The sequence below is a fragment of the Pavona decussata genome, unplaced genomic scaffold, assembly GCF_977016875.1.
Source record: "Pavona decussata unplaced genomic scaffold, jaPavDecu1.1 SCAFFOLD_128, whole genome shotgun sequence".
Taxonomy (NCBI): domain Eukaryota; kingdom Metazoa; phylum Cnidaria; class Anthozoa; order Scleractinia; family Agariciidae; genus Pavona; species Pavona decussata.
The window spans coordinates 1,931,570-1,956,638 of NW_028145542.1; the positions used below are offsets into that span (position 1 = coordinate 1,931,570).

At 38.4% G+C, this 25,069-nt stretch overlaps 2 protein-coding genes across 3 annotated transcripts; both read right to left on the reverse strand.

The window, feature by feature from the left end:
• Positions 1-357: 357 nt before the first annotated feature.
• Positions 358-11,938, reverse strand: LOC146468896 (neuronal acetylcholine receptor subunit alpha-10-like). 2 transcript variants are annotated; one of them, XM_085123953.1, is made up of 6 exons: positions 11,701-11,938; positions 8,038-8,167; positions 6,069-6,208; positions 5,498-5,542; positions 3,840-3,949; positions 358-3,032 (listed from the first exon to the last, which is right to left on the reverse strand). In XM_085123953.1, exons 2-6 carry the CDS (start codon positions 8,084-8,086, stop codon positions 1,793-1,795), a joined length of 1,584 nt encoding a protein of 527 aa, XP_084980079.1. In that variant the 5' UTR covers positions 8,087-8,167; positions 11,701-11,938; the 3' UTR covers positions 358-1,792. The 2 variants fall into 2 exon arrangements, with proteins under 2 accessions (XP_084980079.1, XP_084980078.1); XM_085123952.1 differs by having other exon boundaries at positions 10,117-11,938.
• Positions 11,939-12,044: 106 nt separating this feature from the next.
• Positions 12,045-21,440, reverse strand: LOC146468897 (zinc finger SWIM domain-containing protein 7-like). Its single transcript, XM_085123957.1, has 6 exons — positions 21,307-21,440; positions 21,123-21,144; positions 18,746-18,848; positions 17,847-17,925; positions 16,759-16,784; positions 12,045-14,316 (listed from the first exon to the last, which is right to left on the reverse strand). The coding sequence occupies exons 1-6, from the start codon at positions 21,380-21,382 to the stop codon at positions 14,176-14,178; spliced, it is 447 nt and encodes a 148-aa protein (XP_084980083.1). The 5' UTR covers positions 21,383-21,440; the 3' UTR covers positions 12,045-14,175.
• Positions 21,441-25,069: the final 3,629 nt, after the last annotated feature.

Consider the following 25,069-nt stretch of genomic DNA (forward strand, 5'->3'; position numbering starts at 1 on the left):
CTAATCGGGCTTCGAACGACTCGGCTCAGGTGCGCTCGAAACTTTTTCGGATCGATTGGGGGCTTGGGGATGAATCTACAAGGTGCGCATAGCGCCTTGGTTGATCCATCCTTTGACTCTGTGTTTATTCCACGTTTCCCTGCGCACGCAACTTGTTTTTGTTCTGTGGTGTTTTAGGCGACTAGGTGCGAGACAGCAGATGATGATGATGACCGCCTGTGTAGGATTCTACAGCAACGAAGATCATTTCTCTCGAATCTCACAGTACTTCGAATTATGAGAGCACAAGGCAATCCATTTCTATTTCTTTTGTAAGAAAAAGCTTACAAAATGTCATCTAACTCATTTTATTTTTTTTTTTATGTACTATATGTCAACACATCTAAATCTGAAACAGGTTGGCAGCTAGTTACATGAACAGAGGCAAAACAAAGCATTTTACCTTGCGTCTTAGCAATATAAACTGTTGGTAGTTCAAAAATTAAAAATTCGTATTGTATTCCAGGGTTTAATTTAGGGATTTCGTAAACTACACCTGTTAATCGAAAGGTCTGTTTCAGCCCCAAAGTGCCATTTTAGCGCTGGTGACCTAGGGTCAAATTCAAAGCCATTTTCGTCACAATTTTGGGGCAAAATGACCGTATCAAGGACCATTTCAGCCTTTGGGTGCATAAAATTACAACTATTTTGGCCCTCACTCAAGAGGGTCGCACCCCTCATAAACCATCTTCAGCCCCCTCTGGGAGTCATTTAGCTTTACTGAAGGAGCATTTCAGCCTTCAGTGAGCTATTTTGGCCCTAATTTAGGAGAGCCAAATCTGCCCAGAAAATAGTACTGCATTTTGCCTACTGTAATGGCCCCATTTTGGTGTTAAATTTACGAAAGCTCAAAATAACTTGGCAGAACGCCTAACAATAAAAGTTTGCTCGCTTATCTTGCAACGATATCTCGCTAGACAATATCTGCACGTAAATATAAAGGCACTTTTACAACTGCAACGGCAGGTAGCTTTGAATTGCATTTTCAAAGCTACGTTATACTGATAGCGAGTGAGACAGTTGAACATTGTGACAGCTGCCCAACGTCTTTTGCTCTCTATTTACTATTATAAAATACACAAAATATCATATCAGTTAAAGTAAATTTGGCAATTAGCAGCTAATGCTAAAACTAATATTGCTGATTCGCCAAATCATCAGTAGATTTGTTGGAATTATTGCAAAAATAGTGGCGTTAAGGTATTTTAATACCTTAAAAGTCAGATTTTAAAAAATCTGACTTTTCGATTCATAAGAACTGCGAGCTTATTTTCGACCATAAACTTCAGGAAGGAACCATGGTGTTCAATGCCCTTCTTGTTTCTTAGAACATGGAATAGAAGGAGGGAAATGGAGGATAGAGGAAAGGGAGGCACAAAGGGGAGGAGAGGGGCTTTGTGGGGGATTAGTTTCTGAAGTTGTTTACAGCAATGTAACTCACTACACAACATAAGCAAGTTGATTTGCCTACACAGTGCTACTGATACCTGTACAACTTTACTGACTCCATGCAAGCATTTACAACAGCAACATCACGGTTGAGGGCGTCATTTTGCTTCAGGAAAGCATGTACGTCATATGTTATATGGATTGATTGGATTGTTGTCGCGATGAAATGATACAAGTTACCAAAAATTCAAATCTGAGTCCCTCTATCGAGCCGGTTAAAGCCGTGACCTTCCGCTCGCCGGTCGGATGCTCCAACTCTAAGCGAAGTAACACTGATGTCGTTTTACATCATAATACGATCCTTTCATTCCAGGTGGAATCTGGGAGCTCTCAAGAAAATTGTGAGGAGGGTAATGGTTGAAACAATAATAAAAATAATCAAAAAGAGTCTGTCTAAAACGCGCGCTGCTTTTATCCACTCCTTTTGATTTTTCAGCTTTTCCTCATCCATTGTGAGTTGTCTCTTCAGGAGATTGGCCGATGACGGCCTCTTTATTTTATCGGATTTTTTGTCTCTGCTTCGAAAGATCCTCCTGTTTTTTAACCTTTGCAACTCGTGTTTGAGCCAGCCGTTCTGGTTGGATATGTTCGCAGGCCCGCTAGAGGCGCCGTTTGCAGGAATTGTGTGCACAGCTTCAGACTCCTCGATGACCCATGTGGTCACGTGTGCATCATGACAAGTGTTTTGTTGTTCGTGGCATTCGTAGGTAATATTGCCGCATGACCCTTCTGAATCGCTACTGCCGAAATTCCCCTTACTTTCGAAATCGGCATTGTTCGTGGTTTTTCGTCGAACAGCCTTACTTCTAGTTCTTTTTTTAATTTCGCTCCAGTCCTTAGGTTTTTGACAAGGAAACAGAACTCGTGCAAGCCATTGAAGAATAACTTTTCGCATGGTCTTGGGCATACGTCGCCTGTTTCGGTGATAAAAGTTTAAAATAAGTGTTGTGACAGCTAGAGAAACACCGATCTCTAGCATTATTGCAAAGTAGAATTGCCCAAGCAAAGGGAAACCGTACGAAGGCATGAGTTCCGAGCTGAGCTGTTGAAAAACCGTCATGGCTAAAAGAACTGTAATGCTTAGTCCAATGCGCTCCCCGGACTCAGGTGGAAGAACGAAACCAAGAAAAATCATGGACGATATCAGTGAGCATGGAATGATCAACTTCAGGATGTAATCCAGTGATTCCCGTCGAATGTTCACTCGCACTGACACGTCCACAAACGCGTGAGGGCAGCACTGGTATTTAAGTGCATTTCTCTTCGCGGAAATGTTCAGCAGCTTCCATTCCCCGTTCGTAATGTAGTATTTATTAAGAATGCTGTCGTTTTTAACAGCCAGATCGATTTTGGATATGTCAAATGACCAGGAGCCGAATTTCAGCAGGCACTCCTGGTCATCGAAAGGAAAGTTTGTGACATCGACGCTGCAGATGCTCTTAAATAGGGCTGGGTTCAACCACGTATTGCTGCCATCATATCGTACGGCAACGTTAGTGGTGTATGTCGTTCTTCCTCCACCAATGCGCTCTTCCTCGTCTATACTGCAAGAGAAATTGGAAATGGGCCAGTTAAAACACTAATGCGTACGTCATTTCCAGCATGCCCATCAAGAACTCAACTTCAGCACATCAGTACATACAACAGTCAAGTCCTAGGCATTTGTTAGTCCTATAATTTGACCGGGTGGACATATACGTAATGGAAGTAACAATTTAATCAGATAATCAGATTATTCACTCAACTCAACTTTACAGAGGGTATAAACTGGAAATTAAAATATACAATAAATACATTACAAATAATGGAAAGAGATAACAACATCAACATAGGGAATGAGTTGGGATCATCCAAATAGCAGAAGCTAATCTAGTAGGTGGTCCCAATGGAATACAATGTTACATATAGCATTTGGTTAAAGCTTCTTTATGGTAAAAAGGTATTTTTCCGTGCGCTAGGCTAAATAATTAATAAGTATAACAATCAAGCACAGAGTTTTAAGGGTTTATGAAATAGTGAAAGATAATTTCTTTGAAACATTTGGAACTTCATCACTGGATTTTCGGATCGCGATGACAAATTCACAGATCCAAAGGTCCTCCTAGAGGAACACCACTGATATGTTGTCATGCCATTCATTTTGCTTTGAACTACAGTTAGAAAGTAGATTATCCCGAATAGGCGAACGAATTTGCCAATTTCTTCTTTGAACGTTCTTCGAGGGATTTGCTACTTCTTATGTTTGGGAATCACGCCGGGTTGGAGAGCTATGGTTATTGTATTGCTATTTTTAAAAACGCCCACGAGTTACCACATGAACGCACTGCGTACCCATTTTAGGAACGACTTACTTGTTGTACAAGAGTGTGTCTGGAACCCAAATAATCTCAGGTGAAACGTGAATTTCTTCCACCCCTCCATAATCCTGTGGGTTCCATTTAAGTAGATCATTCTTCCAATACTGAAAAGAAAAATCGAGAATTTGGGTGATTACACTGACACGATCGATTCAGTATTACAGATTCTCTATGATGAGCCAAGTGAGTCATGAAGTAACATTTAACGAAAATGAATCGAAATATATCCTGGTCAACAAGGGTAGATAGCATTACAAAGTCATATGCGCATGACGTAAATTAAACCAAACTTAACTCCAAAGGCCAGCTGCAGCCGAATTTCAAAATTTATCGTAAAATTCGTTCAACATTTTAAAACTGTGGAGGCCGGCAGAAGTTGTAGCCGTTAAAACGTCTCCAAATGTTTCATTGCTGGAACATCTTGAAATCTTGAAGCGGTATTGAACCAAAAATTAAACGTGATAAACCCATCACGAACAAAAGTATTCAAACTTTAAGTGCGGACAGAACACTTGTGCAGCCGCAGCCGGCCTCATGAACTGCGGCACCAGACCTTACGGAAGAGGTAGAAAAATATTCACTTCAGTCCTGCCAAAATACAAATAAGAACGAAATAGAAAGGCACGGAACAAGACGAGTGACTTAGGAAGGCATGATTGGTACGTTGAGTCAGTACATTGCAGCAATCTGTTCGACTTTGCTCGGGCCTATTCACCAGCTCTGAAAGTATAATGTTGGAAAGTATAACGTGTTGGAGTTATCGGGGTGATTTCACTCAAGTATTTTTTTCTCCAGTTTGGACTGAAATGGGAGAAGGCAGGAGGGGTTGATGGAAACATATTACATGCCTGAGATCTTTTCCTTGTTCAGATCTGGACAAATTTAAAATTCGGGCAGCATTATCTCGAGCAGTCAACTTGAAATAGTTCATTCAAGGAATTTAAACCCATCAGAAAATACGTACTAGGATTAGAAATTCTCGAAGCAATAAAAAGATTAGGTTCCATACGGTGAATTACGAAGGACGAAACTACTCATCTAAAGATATAAGACAGCTGAAGAGCGTTTCAAAGGGGGTTGGAATCGTCTTGAGGCGAAATTAATGGCGTATAATCCTGTTTTGTACGAATGTTTTTATTTACAATAGTTAAAGCTAAATATTGATCAGAATCTATAAATAGATACTCCGATGTCAACTGCGATCAGTCTAGTTTGTTCTCGTATCAGTAAGGAAATCTAAGATTTAGGACTTAAAATTACTGTTCTGTTTATTAAATAAATATTTCTTTTAACCAAACAATTCAGACTACTTTTCAGTTTGCAAAATAAAGATACAACTGACAAGCAGACCATAGGTCTTTCTGAACCATAAACGAACATTTCAGTTGTCAGTTTTTTTATACGTTTTCTGTATGTCTGGACTTCAGTAATGGAGACGTTTGCATTGGGAAAGTAGCTTGTATTACTGATGCCATAGACAAATTTGAACACTAGTCCAGGTAATAAAAGACAAATTGAAATAGCACGGATGAGGTCCGTATAAAATTTCAGTCGAGTTTTTAACTTACAAAATTAAACCAGAGCGAAACAATACTACATAAGAATACTGACTTCAAACTAAAGCGCAATGTTGTCTGTTTAGTGGTCCTTACCTGATTAACCCAAGCATATGTGGTAATGTACTGATCTCTTGCACTCTGCAAATTAAAAATCATGGATAAAAGACCAGAAAAACTATCAAAACGCTAATGACAATTTCCTAAAACTAACAACAGGCTATAGTTTACAAATAAGGCACCACAAGGGCAATAGCATTTAATGCCGGTTTAAACATGCCCATTTTGAACGTAGTGTCCTAGAGACAGACTCCAACAAAAATTAAGATGCACCCAGAGTTTTGTTTCAGGTCGAGTATTGTGTTTCTTTTCAGAGGCCAGATCACTACGAAAGCAATTAGAAAATGGGCTATTACGTGACGTTAATCTATCGTGAGAAACTAGTACAAAACCCAGACACTTTCTCGCACTCAGTTCCAGAGAAATTGAACTAATGCACGCATTTTACGATCAAAAACCAGAAACTTCACCAGGAAATGATTTTGAAATCACCCGAACTTTGACGTTGTGGAATGTCAGCAACTCAGATTACTCAAGAGAAAGCACCACCTAATGAAAGTAACAATGCATGGTTACTTGCGCATGCACAGTAGCCTTAAACGCTCACCACATCAAGAATACGAATGAGTTGAAAGTCATACATGACCGTGACTGGTCCCGTGCCGGGTATCCTAGGGTGAGTGTGTTTGCTGTATCCTTGGAAGAGTTCCTTGTGGAGACGCGTCTCATTTACTTCCAGTGCGCATTCTGTGAAAACAAAGACACGGAAATTCCACAAAACTACTATAGCAATGCATTTGTTAGTAAAAATTGCAGATCGTGTTAGCGGCTCAAAAGAGCAGGGTTCCCTTCGATCGTGGATTTTTCTATGAAGATTGAACGGACCTCTGCACGCAGGGTACTTAAAAGATAGCCTCTAACGAAACTTAAAATTCCAAATAACTAAGGAGAAATGGAGCCACTCGGACAGGTTTCAGCCATGAAACACTGGCATTAAAATATTTATAATATTTATTTAGCACTAATATGATTATAATCTTCCAAGTACTAGTCGTCCACAAGTTATCCTTGTTAAGGTAACTTTTGATCAAGCCTACCAAGAAAGTCTGGCAAAAACCAGGCTTACCAGACTCTTAACCAGACTTGATTTCAAACCAAAAGCCTGGTAAGCCTGGTTGAACCAGACTTTACCAGGCTCACCAGTCTTTTCATTCTTTTTACCAGGCTTTTTTGGTAACTTTTGACCAAGCTAACCAAGAAAGTCTGGTAAAACCAGGCATACCAGACTCTTAACCAGACTTGAGTTCAAACCAAAAGCCTGGTAAGCCTGGTTGAACCAGACTTTACCAGGCTCACCAGTCTTTTTACCAGGCTTTTGTTGCCAGGGTTATGATAAATAACGCTTTTCAAGCCTGAGATTAGCTTCAGGAATGTTTGTCCATTGTTCACGAATTGGTCTCAGTACATGCCGTTCAATGCCAACCACTGTACGTTAGAATACCGTGTTGGAAAGATATTTTTATGAAGCAAATCGGTCGAAACCAAATTTGAACTGAGACACCAAATTGCAATAGCAATAGCAATAGCTTCAGAAATTCAGATCAGTAGACTTGTGATAAACATTTTGTCTTCTCATTCGAGTTTGACTCCTACAATTTTCGAAACATTGACAAATTATTAGAATTAGGTAGGACTCGCATCGATTCCTTCGATGGCGGGTTTGAATGGTTGAAAATTGAAGACAAAATTTTGACAACACACAGAGAGAGGAGAAAGACTGAACAATTTCAGTGCAAGTGAAACGAACTGCTTGAGTCTAAAAGAAGAAATGATCAGGTTCTTTGAAGGTGGCACCGTATTCCTTACGCAAAATTGTAAGAGAGTATAATGTAACGGTAAAATATCAGAATGACGTTTCCACCGCCGTTCGGTCAAGCAGATCAGTTTTAGCTGAGTTGAGCAACGCCCCTTACCTTCATGAAAACTAAGACCGTTGAAAGGTTACACTAAACCCTATAAAATTATGCCAATAATGAATAGATAAATACTCAGAAAATCAGTGCTAAACCACTGTCCTTAACGGGGAAGTACCCTGACGCAAATTTGCTGTCATTTCAAAACCTAAAAATGTTTGTCTGTCAGCAGAAACATAAAATAATTGTCAAGTTTTGTTATAAATTATCACCCTAGTGAATTAAAACTGTCGATTAGTGCCTCTGGCTAGAGACAGAGTATGTCGGAATGGATTGAGACTTGAAAAATGTTAGGCTAATTTTTTCAAGTTCTCGCATTTTTGTTTCCAAAATGTGTTAGACTGACAGATCACGAGTTGTTCCTTTCAAAAATTGAATTGAATTCTTTCCTCTCGTCATTATAAAATTATTGGCAGCTGATTGAAGGTCTTTAAAGATATCAAAAACCCCATGATACTTCCCCTTTAACCTCTAACATAACTTTTCAATCCCCAACGGATTCTAACTCAGCTCAATCGAATTTAGATCACCTGTTCAGACTGTTGAGAGTGTAGTAATTTGGCTAAATTACACTGACTGATATGAAACACAATGCTTGCTTACCTGTGATATGCAAGAAGCTAATAAAAAGCAAAACACGGTGTAAAATCATTGTCGATCTTCACCCAGATGGCTCGTGATACCTTAAAGACAATCACTGTATGCTCGCCGATTTGTGTTCACACAGCGGCAACTGAAAGGATAACCACAGGTAGAAAGAAGTTAATGCCAGTAGAAGTCCAGTTTCAGATGGTGCCACAGGTTCCAAAGTAATAAAAGTGATTTGCGTGTTTCATTTAATGATTTCATTCTCTTAACCTCAGTTTTGGAAACAAATCTCAGTCCAATCATTAAATCTCATTTATTTACGATCTTTTAATCGTAAACACTTTCCTTTATTGCTGCTTTTATCAGCGATTTTCATTTAACTGTCTGTGTTAAGTCCAAAACCAAAGTAATCATTGTTTTCGCACATAACAGATTCAAACAGCCCAATTAACCAATCAGAACTCAGCACGACGTGTGCAGAAACGACGCTATTGGTTTTGGTTTTAGCTCTACGAGAGTGAACAATGAAATAACGTAAACAGTGGAACCTCGATTTAACGAAGTGCCAAGGGACTGGGGAAGAGAAGGACTTGTCAAATGTCACAATGAATAAGTTAATGAACAGGGTAACAAAGCTTAAACAACAGGAAACTACTGATCTATTGTACTGAAATTTCTAATCAAGAAGCTTAATCAAAAAAATTCTTCCAATGAGTATTGCCTCTAATAGTGTCGGTGTCTGCATATATAATGAGCTGTTAACTGTTAAGTTGTTCTCTTGTTAGGGATTAAAGGATGTTTGCTTTGTTGCGCATTCATCTTTTGTCGCGTGGTGACATTTATTTGTTATATCGTGGTACATTTTACGTTTGGGCTTCTGGATTGTGCTCGTTATAACGAGGATTTCGTTATAACGAGGTTCTGTTCCATACATTTTACCCGTAACTTTGGCCGGGCTGGAGAATATCGTTCGTTATACCGAGAACTTCGTTACACAGAGGCTCGTTTAAATCGAGGCTCCACTGTACGTGAACTGCAGATGGTGGATTTAATACATGAAAACGGTAACGGTAACGGTAAGCTAACCTCTGATGACTTTCTTGCTCGCCCTAAGGATAATTAAGTTAACTGTTTGTGCGTGCTATTGCAACTGCGAAAAATAGATTACTGAGACAATTTGCTAGAAATATGGACCACTGCATTTTAGTTGCGTGTTTGCGCCTTTCGTTCCCTTTTTTCTCGTGATTCTTTGTAGATCGTATGACAATTTTCTCATTAAAAAACCCGGTGTACTTTATTACATATAAAACACAAAAACATGTATATTCATGTTACATTTGGGAACCATATGTATATAGGACTGTTTTCTATTTCTTTCTCTATCTTTGATTCTTAGTTTCCATTTAGCTATTGACTTGACAATGACCTAAAGCAACGTCGAAACGACGTCGATTTCTACAGCTTTCTTGTGGATTTTTAGAACATTTTAGCGTTTAACTTTGTCATGAAATTGTTTCCCAAACGTCGTCTTCATAATCAACGTAAAACTGACATTGTGTTTATGATAGACAACCCATTAGTGCCATGCTCGGTTGTTTAGCAAAAGTTTGGAAACGCTAATTTAGATTTTTTTCATGATTTAAACAAGCCTCCTTAATTCTCTCTTGTTTCCCCTATAAGCCCCCACCCCCCCCCCCCCTACCACCACCACCACCACCACCACCTGAAAATAAATGGGCCGACCAGAGTCTTAAAAGAGCTTTTTCCAGTCTACGTTTTCATGGTTCACAAACTGAAATGAATTTAGATTTTCAACTAAAACGCTTACTACCGAAGCATGTCACCTTTGATAGCACCATATGGAAGAAAACACTACTAGTAGTAATGATAATGCCTTATTTCTATAGCGCCATTTCACCTTGTAGCCCAATGGCGCTTAACATTTATTAAAGAAACTTTATATAAAAATGAAACATTTAACATCGAGTAGTTGTGGTATATAAAACTATATATTAAAATTCTAAGATATATACATATAGCAAACACTGGTCAACAAGATTTCTTCCACAGTCTCAACACTTGGAAGTTACTTACATGAAGCAAGGCTGGACTCCAGCGTTGAGAAATTCAGCAGTGGCTTGGCTACCGACCAGGCAACTTGGAATGTAACACTTGATTGTTAAAACTTACACCGGATTCAGTGTTCTTCGAGATTGTTCTCGCAATGAAACAAAAAACGAAAAGATCTAATACTGCGCATAAAAGGCCTACTGTAAGCTGTCTCATATTTTCTTAGTTGTAATTATTTTTAACCGCCAGAACAACAAATTTTCTAATTCCACCCTTTTCTCCTACGTCGGAACCTCCCTTCACGTACATACATTTCTGCACTTCGGATCAATCCTAGAAGATCTTCGGTTAAATGGAAATTGCCAGTTAACACGGAAACAGCAGATGCCCTTAACTTCTAGAAGGTCATGCTGTGTTACTAAATTTCTGCACACTGATTTTAATTCAGTTGTTACCTCTTCTCTGCTGGCCGTAACCCTCCCCGCTGGTTTCTATGGTAACGTGACCCCATGCGAGCTCCGTAAACAACACAGCCGGATTTTTTTCCAAAGTATTTACTAAGAATTTCTCGACACTGGCCAAAAAATTTTAATAAAGTTTACCACTCGGTCAGACTGGAGGGGTAAAATTACTCGCCGTAAACGTTAAACCCTCAATTGTGAAAACTGCCTTTATTGTAGAAGATTATCATAATAAATGATTCCTTGTATCAACACTGCTAGCATTTCGCTGAAATGTAAATTCTATCTAGAGAGGCTTAAATTATGCAACACGTTCTTGATAAAAGTTCCAAATTGTCTCGAAATATTCTTTGTATGAGCCACGACATAAACAAAAATACGTACTGACCCTCGTTAATATTTGCGAAACGCTTTGGTTTATTTTTTAAGACCTGAATGCACGTGTACAAGTTTAAACGACCAAATGCAAAAAAATATATATATCGTGCAAAATGACAGAGAAAAATCCGTTCACGATTGCGTGAGTTAAGACACTTTCCTTAGGCAATACCTGTCGTGAAAAGTAATATCATAGATAACAGATAATGCAGTCAAAATAAAACTTTTACATGCAAGGTTTAAAAGATCTGAGCCTTGCTCAAGAAAAAGAGGTAGGCGAAACAGCAATTTTGTGCAAACAGGTTTTGCGCGAAATAAAGTCCAACGTAATAGTTGGGAGCAGCTGCAGAAATTAATATCGTAGGGACGAAAAGCTACAGTTACTTTGAACAAAGCGACTTTCGTAATAAAAAAAATTGCAGTATTCGGATTAAATTTTGACGATAACCGATAATATATAATTTTTAGGCAAAGAAAACGAAAATCACGAAATTGCCGAATAAGGTAGCCTTTTTCGAACATTCTGTACATATTCTATTCGGGTGACAAGTTAAACGACACTAAATTCGCAATAAAACGAAATTCAAAAAAATTTGCATCGGATACCTTTTAGTTTAGAGCACTCTGTTATTGAGAAGGCCACGCAAGATTTACGTGATTCCGGTAAAAACGTCCTTACCACCAAATTTATTTAGTTCATTGAAGTTAAACAACCGCTACAAGGAATTTCTAAAGGTCTTCACTTGACCGAAACAGAAAGTATACTGACCTTGGTCATCAACAAGGTGTAAAAATAACCTGCGAAAGATGCAAGCCAGAATGTTTCTTCAATGCGGTTGGTTTCCTTGGATTTTCCAATGGCTTTTTCCCCGGAAAATTCTTGCAACCAAACAAAAACCTTTTCTTTTTTTCATGAAAAGCCTGCCGATTGTTTTAAGAGGCTAGCTGTTACACGGCAACTTCCACCTGCTGTCGCGACAAATGTCTTGGCCAACTGGACAATTCGATAAAAATGAGCCAAGAAATAACAATAATGAATTTTTAATGACGCGTTTTGAATAAAGTAATAGCCGCGCTGCAGATACATTTCAGCGATAGAGAATGAAAATCTTATTTCAGGCCATAAGAATAACACAAAATAAATACAGCTATAGAGAATCAATATTTGCAATTCCCTTTTCTTAATTTTTTGTCATCAACTTTCCCAGTCGCGGTGTGACGTATACAGCCAAAACAACTTCTGCTTTTATCACGTTTCCATAACTTTTGATAGCTCTATTATCTTTCTGGAAGACAAATTAGTCTGTAGTTTATTCTGTTTTGAATAGAAATCATCACATCGTTGAAGACGTGAAGAATTTTCCTCGATAAGAATTAGATTGGAAAAAAAAAACTGGCAGTGAATTGAATAGGAACAATTAGTAATGTAAAACTTGTGTAATAAGTACCGAGGCTAAAGCATTCTGCTCATCAATAACGTCTTCGTGCTGTACTTATCTTCTACTGAAATGAAGTGAATATTTATACTAAACTCAGTGTTTAAAGAACTCAGAGATGAGATCGACAAATTTTATGCAATTGAACAATTAAAACCAGGCTTTTAACATGGAAATTGCATGCAAATTTTAGTTCATCACAAGAATTTAACAAAAAAAAAGTATTTTCGCACTTTAAAATGGTATTTATTTCATACAATCAAGTTAGATCTTCTAACATCAGAATTCTGAACTTTAGAAGATTTTCAAGCGATCGCACTGAAAACCCCCTTTTAACTATTTATTAAAATATTCTAACAGAAGACAACATGCAATCCGTGTTGAAACCGGGCTAAACTTACAGCTCAACTTACAAGACACTTAAAAGCAAGAGACAATATTTCAAAATCTGCTCTTTCGAGACATGTTAATCCTAGTTTCTATGTGATCGCTACCATCGCCTTAAAAAAGTTCAGCGATATGATCGATATCGCTACGATTGTATTGAAAGCACTCTCCATCGATCGTTGCTGCAGCTCATTGCAACGATCGCTGATATAGAGTTCAGTTCTATCTCGGCGATCGGCCAGGCTTAAAAACTTTTTTGCGTTCTTTAAGGCCCTCGTAACCTGTAGCCTTACTGGGCTGGGTGCGGCTACCCGTCGCCTGTGTAATAGTCGGTTCCCTTCCAAGTGAGCGCGTGAAAGCGAACGATTGCTTCCTCCGCCACTCCTCAATTTTTTTGCGCCTTCTCACGCTCGCTCGTTGGAAAGGAAATGACTGCCACGGAAGCCAGGCTACACATGACATACTCACAAGCAAATTAAGGATTTCCTATTAATTTAGCATTTTCAGTGTCATTTGCCTTTAGATCGGAGCAAAACAGTGCGACATGTTGCTTTAAACTTACTTGGTATTTTTATTTCAAGTTTGTTAACAAATAAAGAACACGGAAAGGTCTTTTTGTGGAGTTTAAATTTGTACAGCAAGGGGACCAGAGCGCTTTTCCATTGTATCGAAAGTAATTTCGTGCTTGCTTTGGTTTGGTTTACTGCACCCTGTGATTGGATTAAAAGAAATTCGCGCCACTCTCAAACAATAATTCAAATTTATCTACATCGTCCAATTGTTATTTGCTCACACGCGTTTTCCCGCGCCTGGGCCTCGAGTTGTGATTGCTTCATTGTGATCGACTACTTTAGTGTGGATACTCAGTGAAATATCCCCTATTATACTGACTCTTCTTTAAATTTACTATGCCAAACTTTGCGTCTGTTTCAATTAGGTTCCAATTAAAATTCAGGTCAGTTTGAACAAGAAAATTCTCCACTCAAAACATTGAAATGTACATGAAATGCGCCGACACTACAGTGCCAATCGGTGCTGGAGTCGCGATCTTTGGCGTCTTACTCGATATCGTATCAAGTTGAACAACGGGTATCAACGTATCCTTAGTACACGCAAAAATCCAATATCAATACCAAAACATTCGATAATATATCATTGGGGTTTCCCTGAAATAAAAATCATTAACAAATCGACATCGAAAAAAATGCCAGATATCGGTAATAACTTACTAGTATCTGATCGATTGAGGAAACTGCTATCGACCCGCCTTTACCAATCAAAGGGGCAAATTCTCGCGACTTGTGGAAAGAGCGGGAAAATCCTTGACAAAAAAGCCCCCATATTGCAGAAGTATATTATTTAACTGCTCTAATGGGTTGGAGCACGTTGCAAGTTCCGCTATCAGTTAACTTGAAACAGTTCTAAGTAGTTGGCTGCGGTTTGTTTTTGTCATCTTCCACGCTATCATAGCACATGTAGGCCACAAAATCTTCATCGCTGATAGCTTTGTTCTTGCACTCACCAACAGCTTCTGCCAGGTGGACAGCAAGGAGGTGTTTACACTGCGGAGTGGTGAAAAAGACATGAGTTCTTACTCTAGAAAAAAAAAAACAAAACAAAATGAAGGGAAAGCCGAGCAATGCATTTTCATGCCTGATATTCGAGCAAACTAAAAATGTTCTCAAAAGTGTATTTGCATATTTCCGTGCTTCACAGGACGATCACCAGGCTAGTATTAAAATAATGAGAGTGAAAGTGCTAGCCAAGAATATAAACTCACAAAGCGCATCTAATTAAGGTGTATAGACGGCTCTCGACTGGGATGGTGCAGTGATGAGCGCACTCGCCTCCCACCAATAGGGAGCTTAAGCAACGACGACGGCGACGACAACGACAACGCCGCAAAACAATAACTTTAATGAGCAAAAACAATCGCTTTGCACGTGCGTTTTACATTTTGGTACATTTCTTGCCGTCCTCTGCAAAACAACAACGTGAAATGACCAAATTCTAGGTTTTTTGGAGAACGTGAGCACACGACGGTGAATTTTTCATTTTCTTCCTTAACTTGTACGCCACTCTTACCAATTTGGTTCCTGGATAGCTCGCCGTTTGTCTTTAAGTTGAGCGAGTTGAAATAGTCGCGAAGTAGCACAAACGAAATAAAGTTATATTTTCAGGTGACGTTTTCGTTGACGTTGCCGTCGTCGCTGGTTAAGCTCCCTATTGTGGCCCAGGTTCGATTCCGATCATCGGCGTCATAGTTTGTTGTTGGTTCTCGTCTCTGCTCCGAGAGGGTTTTTTCCTGGTACTCTGGTTTTCCCCTCTCCTTAAAAACCAACATTTCTAAATTCCAATTCGATCAGGAGAGTGATAATAAAGTGATTTATTTATTTATTTATTTATTTATTTATTTATTGAGTCAGTCAGTCAGTCAGTCAGTCAGTCAGTCAGTCAGTCGGTCAGTCAGTCAGTCAGTTCGTTAGTTAGTTAGTGGTGTTTGGCTGCTTTGATTTTCTTTATATAAAAAGCCCTCTTTAAATAACAATAAACTCCAATGTAGATGACTATCTTTAATCTAGGATGAAGGTGTTAGATCTAACTCTTTCAAGATAGAAGTCCCTGTTGTTAGATAGGATGCCTTTGAGTTGTTAAAAAAAAAGAGGGCCAGGTGTTTTGCTGGGCAAGCTCTTTCACTAAATACTGTTAAAAGAAGATATCAAGAAGTTCCTAGAACAATCAATTTAAGAGAAAGAAGCATAAACCATTCTCGATCATTCTCGCACATTAACACCTTGTGTATGAATGATATTAATGAAAATAGTCTCCTCTGCCAGTCCAAAGTAACTTGACAATAGAATGTAACACATATATAATGAGGATTTGCCTTGAAAAGAACATCTGCCCTGGCAGTAATTCTAGACTCACTGTATACTATTTTGCATCTCAAAAGGAAACTCTTTTCAGCCTAATAGATGTTTTTATTAATAAATTTCTTATGTTCAAGGTAAACTTAATTACAAAAACCCCTGAGATCCATTTCTTGTGGTGATTTCAACTCATTGCAACCCTCTTTTGTCAAAACAATCCAAAATATGCTACAAAGAGCCCTCCTTAAACGCACTTGTCCAGAGTTTTTTGGTGAAGGTTCACACTTGACGTTCAGTTCTAAATTGACCAACACAAGTGCATCAATTCATCACAATTTCAGCAGCCTTTTTCATAATTTATTGCAAAAACTTTGCTTTAAGGACGGTGCCTACTAATACCGAAGTATTTTTGTGCGGTTTATGACTATGCGGGAAAATCAGATCTTAACAAGGCCTACTGGAATCCAAAAAGAAAATTGAGGGTAACCGCGCATTTTTCAGAGATAATTAAGCAACAATATCTCTAAAAAGCGCCAAAATATAAAGCAATGTATGGGATTTTTTCCTAAATTGCAGCTTAATTTTCTCTGAAAAATGCATGGTTACCCCCAATTTTCTTTTGAGATACAAAAGGCATTTGGTAAGTTCTGCTTTCTCCGTATGGTTTTAAACCGCGCAAAAATATTCCTGTATTAATAGGCACCACCCATAGGAAACCCGAGTATCTCGCGATGTGCAGAACGTATGCGCAGTAACAATAGTAGGCACCGTCCTTAAATAGTCCCATTCATCTCGACTTACAATAATTGTAAGTCGAGATGTATCAATTATTGATACAGACACCTGTTATGAACTAGACAATAAAGGAAACAAAAACAAACCAAAAAACAGTTGAAAAGTAATCACCTATACTTGATTACCACTGAGTAACTTTTACTTGAGGCTAGCAGAAATAGTTCATTGTTGTAAAGTGTATCTTTGAGATTTAATCTATGTGCAATAAAGCTGTCTGTTGGAGCTCAGAGAAGTCTTGTTGTTCTTCTGTCATTCAGTGAGTTGATTTAGATAGTGAGGCTGAGAAATAAGTCCCCTGTACCTTGGCATTAACGAGAATTTTTTCAGCTTTATACTTACCATGAGGGATTCCATCTTGACTAGTACTGCAAAAAACAGTAATATAAAACCCAACACAAGTCAGTCAAACTTCCATTAGCCTTTGTAGCAAGCACTTCTACGGGGTTTTCTACTTAAATTGCTACTTCCTGGCTGCACAAAAGTTTGGACAAGAGCAAAAATAGGATGAGGGGTGAGGGGAGAGGAAACACCCTTCTTGCACCTCCCACCCCCACCCTCCACCTCTCTCTCTTTCTTTTCCCAATTTTTTAATGCTGAATGATGCAACTTTTGCACAGCAAAACCTAATGAAATGCTTGGTATGCAGGCTGGACTTTGATATTTCAGAATTCAGTCATATCCAGACTCTCTGGTCATCTGAATTTGCCTATAAAGTAAATGCATTTATTTAATAATTAATTAGTTAAAAACTCAATTAATAAGGATTTTTATGCTAAATAAATTAGCTGACATGAAGAAAGTAAATTGTGGAAAAATAGGTTTGAACAATACAACAAAATAACATTCTAGAAAAATGTTTATTGGCTATCTGGTCTATTATACTACAACATTTAACAATATTCTGAAATGAAGGTGGGGTTCTATTATATGTTGAAATAAATGTACACTTTATGGTCTAACACTTTGTAACAGGACTTTTGACACACACTTCACATGGAAAGAAAACATGCTGTCCCAAGCAGGAATCAAACCCACATTTCACCAGATGCTAGTTGGGTATGACGATAACTACACCATGCTGGCAACATGGTGGCTTTTTGGAGTCCACAAAACATTTTCTTTACAAGGTATAACTGTACAAGTGTTTTACGGCTTCTATCCATTTATTACTTTAAACAGTGGTAGGTGTGAGGTGTGTCGAAAGTCGTGCAGTTACACAGTTTTGGACTTCGAGTTTATTTATACATTTAATTTTATATGTACTATTGAAGGCTTTTCTGACTTTGAAAATCTTACTGAATATGTTATTTTATTTTGATGAAAGTAAAATTTTAAGAGCTATTTTTGTAAGGATTCTCACTGGTCTAAAGTAGCACACACTCTATAAAACCTCTTGTGTTTACCAGCTACAGATGACCAAATCATACCTGTGAATGTGTAAGATGGACATGTACAAAAATCCCCAGTGGTAAGACAGTTGTAAACCTGGTTGGAACTACCCACAACCTAGAAAAAAATAATGTTTTACTCAATGACTAATCCCACAGGCTTTTATCACAGTAATTTAACATTTTGCTGTAGGCCACATAACAAAAACCCACTGCTGGAAAGAGCACCTTAAAATTAGTAAAAATGCCAAGTTTAAGAGCCTTGTTGCCTTGCCTGCTTCAACACAAACGTCTATAGAACTTTCATTCTTACACTGTAACAGACTATTTTTTTTTTTGCTATTTTAAAAGATATTACATTGTTACCAGGCCTACATCAAAATTTTAACTACTATGGTAAGGGAGAATGGAAAAATTACTTCAAACAATGGTAGATTACCACACCTTACAGAAAGGAAGGAGAAAAATTATCTTTTTACATGTGACAAAGGGGCATTTGAATTGATCAGAAGCATTTTTTATATAGCAACATACAAAGTAGACTAAACACCATCATCAAAATAATAACATTAATAATTATAGATTTCATTTTTCAGTGTTCATGATTATTTAGTATGTAACTTGCGGACAAGGATCTGGGCTAGTGATATTACACTCAATCATTCTCATTACATTCAAACATTATTATTATTATTATTATTATTATTATTATTATTGTTATTATTATTATTATTATTATTATTATTGCCTTGATTAATAATCATCATTATTTCCATAATCATCATGTCAGTCCACCAATCAAACAAGACCCAGAAAGTATAGCTGACCCACGGACAACAGTTCAAAAATGTTCACATGGTTTCTGTCACCTTCAGTGCCAAAGTACAATCTTTTTACTTTAAACTGAACAACTTGACTTGCAAATACAATGTACCAACCTGATAAAGTACCCTTCCACTAGGTGTAGTTAACTTAGTCACATTCTTCTGATCAACTAAGTCTAAAGCATGCAACAGTGGTTGATGGAAAATAAAGTGCAATCTAATCAGAAACAAACAAAAAACAACTATAATTGCCATGTGGTTCTAAAGCCAGTGTGGTGTACAGTGTATGTGTTTACAAACCCCTGAGAAAGAGTTAATAAAAGCGAATTGGCTGACAAATTGTGTAGCCACTGTCCAAAAAACAACAGGATTACATTAAATTGAACCAATTTAAGTTGACCTTCTATCTAGCAAATGAGAACGGATGTTTTATGAGTCAAATAAGTCAATGAGTCATGAGCCATGAGTCATGAGTCAATGAGTCAACAGGTCGGATCAGTGGTTTTTCATAAGTTTTGAATTTTGTTAGATAAAACTAGTGAGCAGCACGTCTGCGAACTCTTACAGTTGTAAAATGATTTATTTTCTCCTACGTGTTTCGTGTGACTAACACACACTACGTCAGGGAGTTTTACAATACAGCATAAGCGACCTGTATATATACCTAGTGAGACTAAAATAAATTTTACATTACGTAAAACCGCACCTACACTGGCGGATTTACATGTAGCAAACATGCGAAAAAGTGTGCAAGGAATGACATATTTTGAGCGTGACATAATTTTGGGGCCCACAGTTTTAGCCCCAAAATTACGTCATGCACATATGTAGAAGAACTTTCCTTGGCACTCACGACTGATTATCTACTTCACACCGGGCCAAATCATCAATACACCGAATGTCAAAGAAAGACTGTCCACAGATTTGAGTCTTTGAGCGCTGGGAAACTCCACAACAGGTTTAACTCAATCTACCATAAGCGCTGTGTTCAAAGGGAATTTAAGACTTTCTTCCGTAGCATTCATAACATTTAGGCCGCCATATTTTTCGCTTCTGATCGGGTGCTACATGGCAGGGCCTGGGAACTGCTAACAAACAGCCCAGGTCGAGACTTAAAAGGAAACTAGCTGCAATAAAACAACTAGACAAAATAAGTAAACCTACGCATAATTTTATTGTTTCTAAAGAATTTTTTTTTTCAGACCTGACTCATTGACTCATTGACTCATAACTCATTGACTCATTAATACTTTACACTCCTAGCAAACTTAAATAATAATTATTTATTTATTAAACCTCATTTACTTCCTCCATTTTTTCGTCATATTATATCAGTTTTAGACATCACACAATAAACAAGTACAATAACTCATGACAACAATGCTTGATTGCGATTGGTCTGATGCCTTTGGTATTTTCCCAGATATGGGGCAGGCAAGTCTTCCACTGACTCAGTCAGTGCGACATTGCTGGGTGGTTGCCACTTACATTGCTGCCATGGTAACCTCCACTGAACTGCACCTTTCTACAGTTTAGGACAAACCTCCCATTTAGACTCCAGTTCTCAAGCTCAAAACTCAATTTGTTTAACTCAGGACTTATTTTGACCATGGTATACTTTGTCTCAGAGAGACCAAAAACAAACTCATATCTGGTTTACAAATGGTTATGGATGAACACAGTTTGCCTAATTTTCATTCCAACTTAAAATGTTTCATTGATGCTTTGTTTAACACCAAATTAGGTCATTTTGTTTCCCAACTTGTTGACACTTTGATGGAACTAACTGGAATACTAAAAAGAAAAAAGAAAAAAATAGAGCTTGTGCAACTGATAGTAAATGTTAAAACCTGACAATTTACTGGACATTTTAAGGATGTTTTTGGCTTAAACTAAAATTTTCTTGTTATATTTCAAACCATTTTGAAACTACCTGGAAGACCACAATTAAACAATAAACAATTATTATAGAATGTTTCTGACAAGGATTTATTGGGTGATAGTTGACCCAGAGGAAATTTGATGTTCTTGAAACAAATTTTAGGTTTAACAACATCAAATTTCCAAGGGACAACTATTAGCCAATAGTCGTGGGACAGTAACACTCTATTGTTTTTAGCATTCACCACTACTTTTTTTTCTGCCCAAAAACACTGAGAATGGGATTCCGAATTTTACAACTCACCAAATCAACCTTTAAGTGAAGGTTCAAATGAAAAAGACACATTAAACCTGTACAGGACAAAAATACAATGAAAGCAGCCTCTTTGATACTGAATTGGAAGAATAATTGCCAGTTAAATAATTTGGAGGTTTTTCCACAAATGAGTACTACGCATCCCATATTTTTTTGGGTCGACACTATGCACCTCTCCACAGATGAACACTATCACATCACGAGCTCAATTTAAACCAATCATATTCGGAGAAAATTTGTTGATGAACTTCAAACTTGTGCAGGCAGCTCTATAAAAAAAAGTTCATTACTTACGCAGAAAGTACTTCATCCGTTACTGAAATCAAGAATAAGCACCAAACTATTTTAATAAGAGGAAACATAGCAAACAAGACATATTCGGTCTACAAATTACCGGGTTAAGTATTTTCTTTCAGGGCTGGCCTGCGAGTTCTCTGATGGTAGTTTTATAACAAATCGTGGCTTAAACAATACTTACAGTGACCATGTTGTTCCTTCACCAAACGGACCTCCGAGAAAAGCTGATCTGCGACATGTCGAAGTGACAGAGCCATTGCAATTTACAACTTTAAAATTGAGCGCCCTCTGTCCGCCATGTTGATCAATAATCAGACCCAGGCTCTTGCGTGTACCAACCGCCGTACTTCACATGAGCCGAAACGAATTCAATGAATTAAGGACGTTCGCGCGAAAAAGTTCTGCTCCACAGATTTTTTTCATACTTTAGGTAAGGTTAGCTAATAAGTTTTTGATGTCAGAAATGCAAAAAAAATTGGGGGTCACCGACTTCGTTTCAGAGATACAGCGCTGGAAAAATACCCTGATTTTGAAAAGTTGGGCCTTCGTAACTCAAAATGATCTCCACAGTTTTAAGTTTAAAATATTCAAGGTGAGTAACTGGAGACAAACTATTTTAGTCAAATTTTATCTAAGCGTATATGTTTCGTAAATCAGTCCAACTGGTGTCATCCTTGTAATTGAATGTAGCCCTTAAAGAGGACATTTGCGACCGTCATACAGACAAAATGAGTGTAATTCGATGGCGCGTGGACAGAAAAATAGAAAATAATCAAACTTCTGCCCCATAGATTTTTTCATTTTTCTCTAAAACGTAGACAATCGATAAAGAAAGTGATCAATTGAAAAAAAAGTGGGGGTCACCAGACATCTAAGAGAGTTATAATGAAGACAAGCTAGCCGATTCCAAAGTCACGTTTTTGCGTGACAGGTCAGAGAAGCCGGCTGGAGCCTAAACAGGGATATCTATCCCATCATGCACAGCTCACAATGATTGCTCGAGTCAATGCGTGCTTTCAAAACTCTGATCGTTTAAGTTGTTTATTGTTATTCTACCTTCAAAACTTATACAGCTGTTTAGCCAATGCCAAGAAAATGCATCTATAGCCGTTAGCGAGGCGAAAATGTGAGAAGTAAGCTTATTTATTTACGTAGAATGGGTATGTGGAGATTGATTGTATACGGGATTGGTGATCAATAAAATTGCTCTTGTAAGGTAAGACTTCCTTGTTTAGTATCAAAACTTAAAAAAGCTTAAAGGTGACTTCGTTTGACGAAGAGACTACATAAAGTACTGCATTTCAATTATTTTGTTATATCGAGAGTCAAGTAAATATATAAATCTCTTCGCGCGAAATACCCGCAGGACAGTATCAACGCCTTTATGCGTGGTTCAATTCTACCTGTTACCATCCCCCCCCCGGGCACACCCCCGGGAAAACTCGGCCCGTCTGGCCCGGGGGTCGGGAATTTCCTCAAGCGGTCTTGCCCGGGGGTAGGGGGCGGGGCAAATCGAAATAACTACTCACGCAAGGACTTATGGGGTGACAATGGCGGCTAACTACGCGGAAAAGGCCGCGTTTTTCGCTGGCAAGTCCATTGAGTACGTTAGCAAATAGCTGGACCAGAGTAATCTGTCGAAGCTGAAAGCTCTGTTTGAATTTAAGTGTTATTGGTAATTTGTTGCAGTTTAGAAAGTGAAAATACATTTTATTTTATCGATCTGATGGAGGCGATGTGATTTATATTTTCATTCATTACTTTAAAGTGCCCCTAACCCTACAATTTGTTTTCTTGTGGTAGATTTCCATATCTTTCAAGAACTCATTTTCGAAAAAATTTTTGAGAAATATTGAATCCTTTTCATTTTACGAGCGCTAAAAGTTACAGAAATTTTTAAATTTTTGCGCCCTTTAAGCCCCGCTGGACAAGTTTTTCTCTCGTGGGCTCATTAGGAACGAGCCAATGAGAAGCGTCCGATATTTGACACTGTGACGTAAGAAAAGGACACCAGAAGGATTCAGAAGGAATCTTATGAGGGGTATCGAATGGTCTTTGCGAGCATTTGCGAGCATGCGACCACTGTGTTTATTTTTGCGAGCACGAACTGTTGTCAAATTTTTCTTGCGAGCAGCGAGCTCTTTAGAAAATACAGATGGCGAGCAGCGAGCACTTTAGAAAAATAGAGATAGCGAGCAGCGAGCACTTCGAGTACTTCGTAAATTTTCCGCGAGCTGGAATCTCTCTTTTATTAATAGGATTAACGAGATCTCGAGCAATCGAGTACATGTTAACGAGAGCGCGAGCATGCGAGCAGTTGCAAAAATTTTGCGAGCACGAGCAAGCGAGCACCCGTTTAATTTTTGCGAGCAATTCGAGCAAAGGCCAATTTTTGCGAGCACTTTTAAACTGAATGGGACCATTCGACACCCCTCTTGTGCATGCTGATTCCTTTCTCTACATTTCGAGAGCTGCTGCATCCAAAAACCACACATTTTCCAACCATTTTCTCTGTTTACAATTGAAGCATTACCGCGAATCTTCGGATATTTTTGCACGATGTCCTTTTCTTACGTCACGCTCCATATTTGGCCGAGTGGGGGACTAATGCGAACGATAGGTGAAAATATCGACAAGACTGCCTTCACTTCTAGCGCTCGTAAAAAAAAAAGGATTCAATATTTCTCAAAAATTTTTTCGAAAATGAGTTCTTGAAAGATATGGAAATCTACCAAAAGAAAACAAATTGAAGGGTTAGGGGCACTTTAAAAACTTACCCCAGAGCTTGATTTGACGTAAGTATCCGAATTTAGTAGCTTTATTTCGTATATTCAAGGCTGTTTCATTTTTATACTTTTATCTTAAAGGTTAGGTATACGCTTTGGGTAAATGTTTCGGTTCCCAGATTTGTTCTCAAATTTTACAGTTGGTTTTCTGCATGCAATGCGTACGAGTCGCTTCCAATTCAACTCGAATCTGCGGCGATCAGCTTTGACTTCTTTAAATGTGTATACGCGTTCGTTCTAAAAGTTTAGGATTTTTCAGGTTCCTGGTTTTGTTTAAATAAAGAAATAAATCATCAAAACGAAGCAGTTTATTTTTAGTCCATGTCATGAGTCCCGGGGGTGGGGAATTGTCTCTTTCTGTGTGCCGGGGGGTGGGGAATAGGACGTCAAGTACACAAATGCCCGGGGGTGTGCCCGGGGGGGAGATGGTAACAGGTAGAATTGAACCACGCATTACTTGGGCTTTTTGTTGCAACCTTAACCCGTCTAATCGTTTCACGTTAAGTTTTCGTTTTTAAAACTGTGCAACGGATATGAATTTCCCCCTTTTCCCCTTTTTAATGCTGTCACATCGGCCGACATGTGTGTTTACCTCCGTATATCGTCAACCATGAATTGCGCGTGACATTGCGTGGCGTGTGCGTTACTTGCGCACTAAAGATGCGCATAAACAATTAGCGCGAACGTCCTTAACCTGGAAGTTCATGTGAAGTACGACGTCTGAGTCAATTCAGAACGGCCAATTTAATTCGGATCGGCTCAGCAATTTTTCCCGCCTGGCTCAGCTGGGAATAACGGCTGTAGTCAGACGCCGTACTTCACATGAGCCGAATCGAATGCATAAATTATTATAATGTATTTTTCCGACGGTTTTCCCTTTAAAACATGCGTAGAAGAGTGTTGAAGAAAAAAACAACATGGCGGACTGGCGGGCAAAACTTTCTGTGACGCGTTCCAGCGAAGCTGACATGTGTAGTTCGTGTTTTAGCACGACAAAATATAAATGTTTGAAATGTAAAATTCCCATTTGCAACAACTGTTCGATTTTTGAGGAAGACGAAGATTCCTCGGATTCTTCTTTTTGTTGAGTTTTCCAATATTTTTTCGCAGAAAAAAGGCTCTTGTTTGCATTTTGTTACCAGCGTCCGCCATGTTTCA

Excerpts from the sequence above, each read along its gene's own strand:
- LOC146468896 (XM_085123953.1), bottom strand. The coding sequence starts at position 8,086 with ATGATTTTACACCGTGTTTTGCTTTTTATTAGCTTCTTGCATATCACA. Across the intron at positions 6,209-8,037 it reads TAGCTTCTTGCATATCACAG|AATGCGCACTGGAAGTAAAT; the intron begins GTAAGCAAGCAT and ends TTGTTTTCACAG. Across the intron at positions 5,543-6,068 it reads TCATTCGTATTCTTGATGTG|AGTGCAAGAGATCAGTACAT; the intron begins GTGAGCGTTTAA and ends TTTAATTTGCAG.
- LOC146468897 (XM_085123957.1), bottom strand. The coding sequence starts at position 21,382 with ATGGCTCTGTCACTTCGACATGTCGCAGATCAGCTTTTCTCGGAGGTC. Across the intron at positions 21,145-21,306 it reads GAAGGAACAACATGGTCACT|TAACGGATGAAGTACTTTCT; the intron begins GTAAGTATTGTT and ends TCTTGATTTCAG. Across the intron at positions 14,317-16,758 it reads TCAAGATGGAATCCCTCATG|TGTAAACACCTCCTTGCTGT; the intron begins GTAAGTATAAAG and ends ACCACTCCGCAG.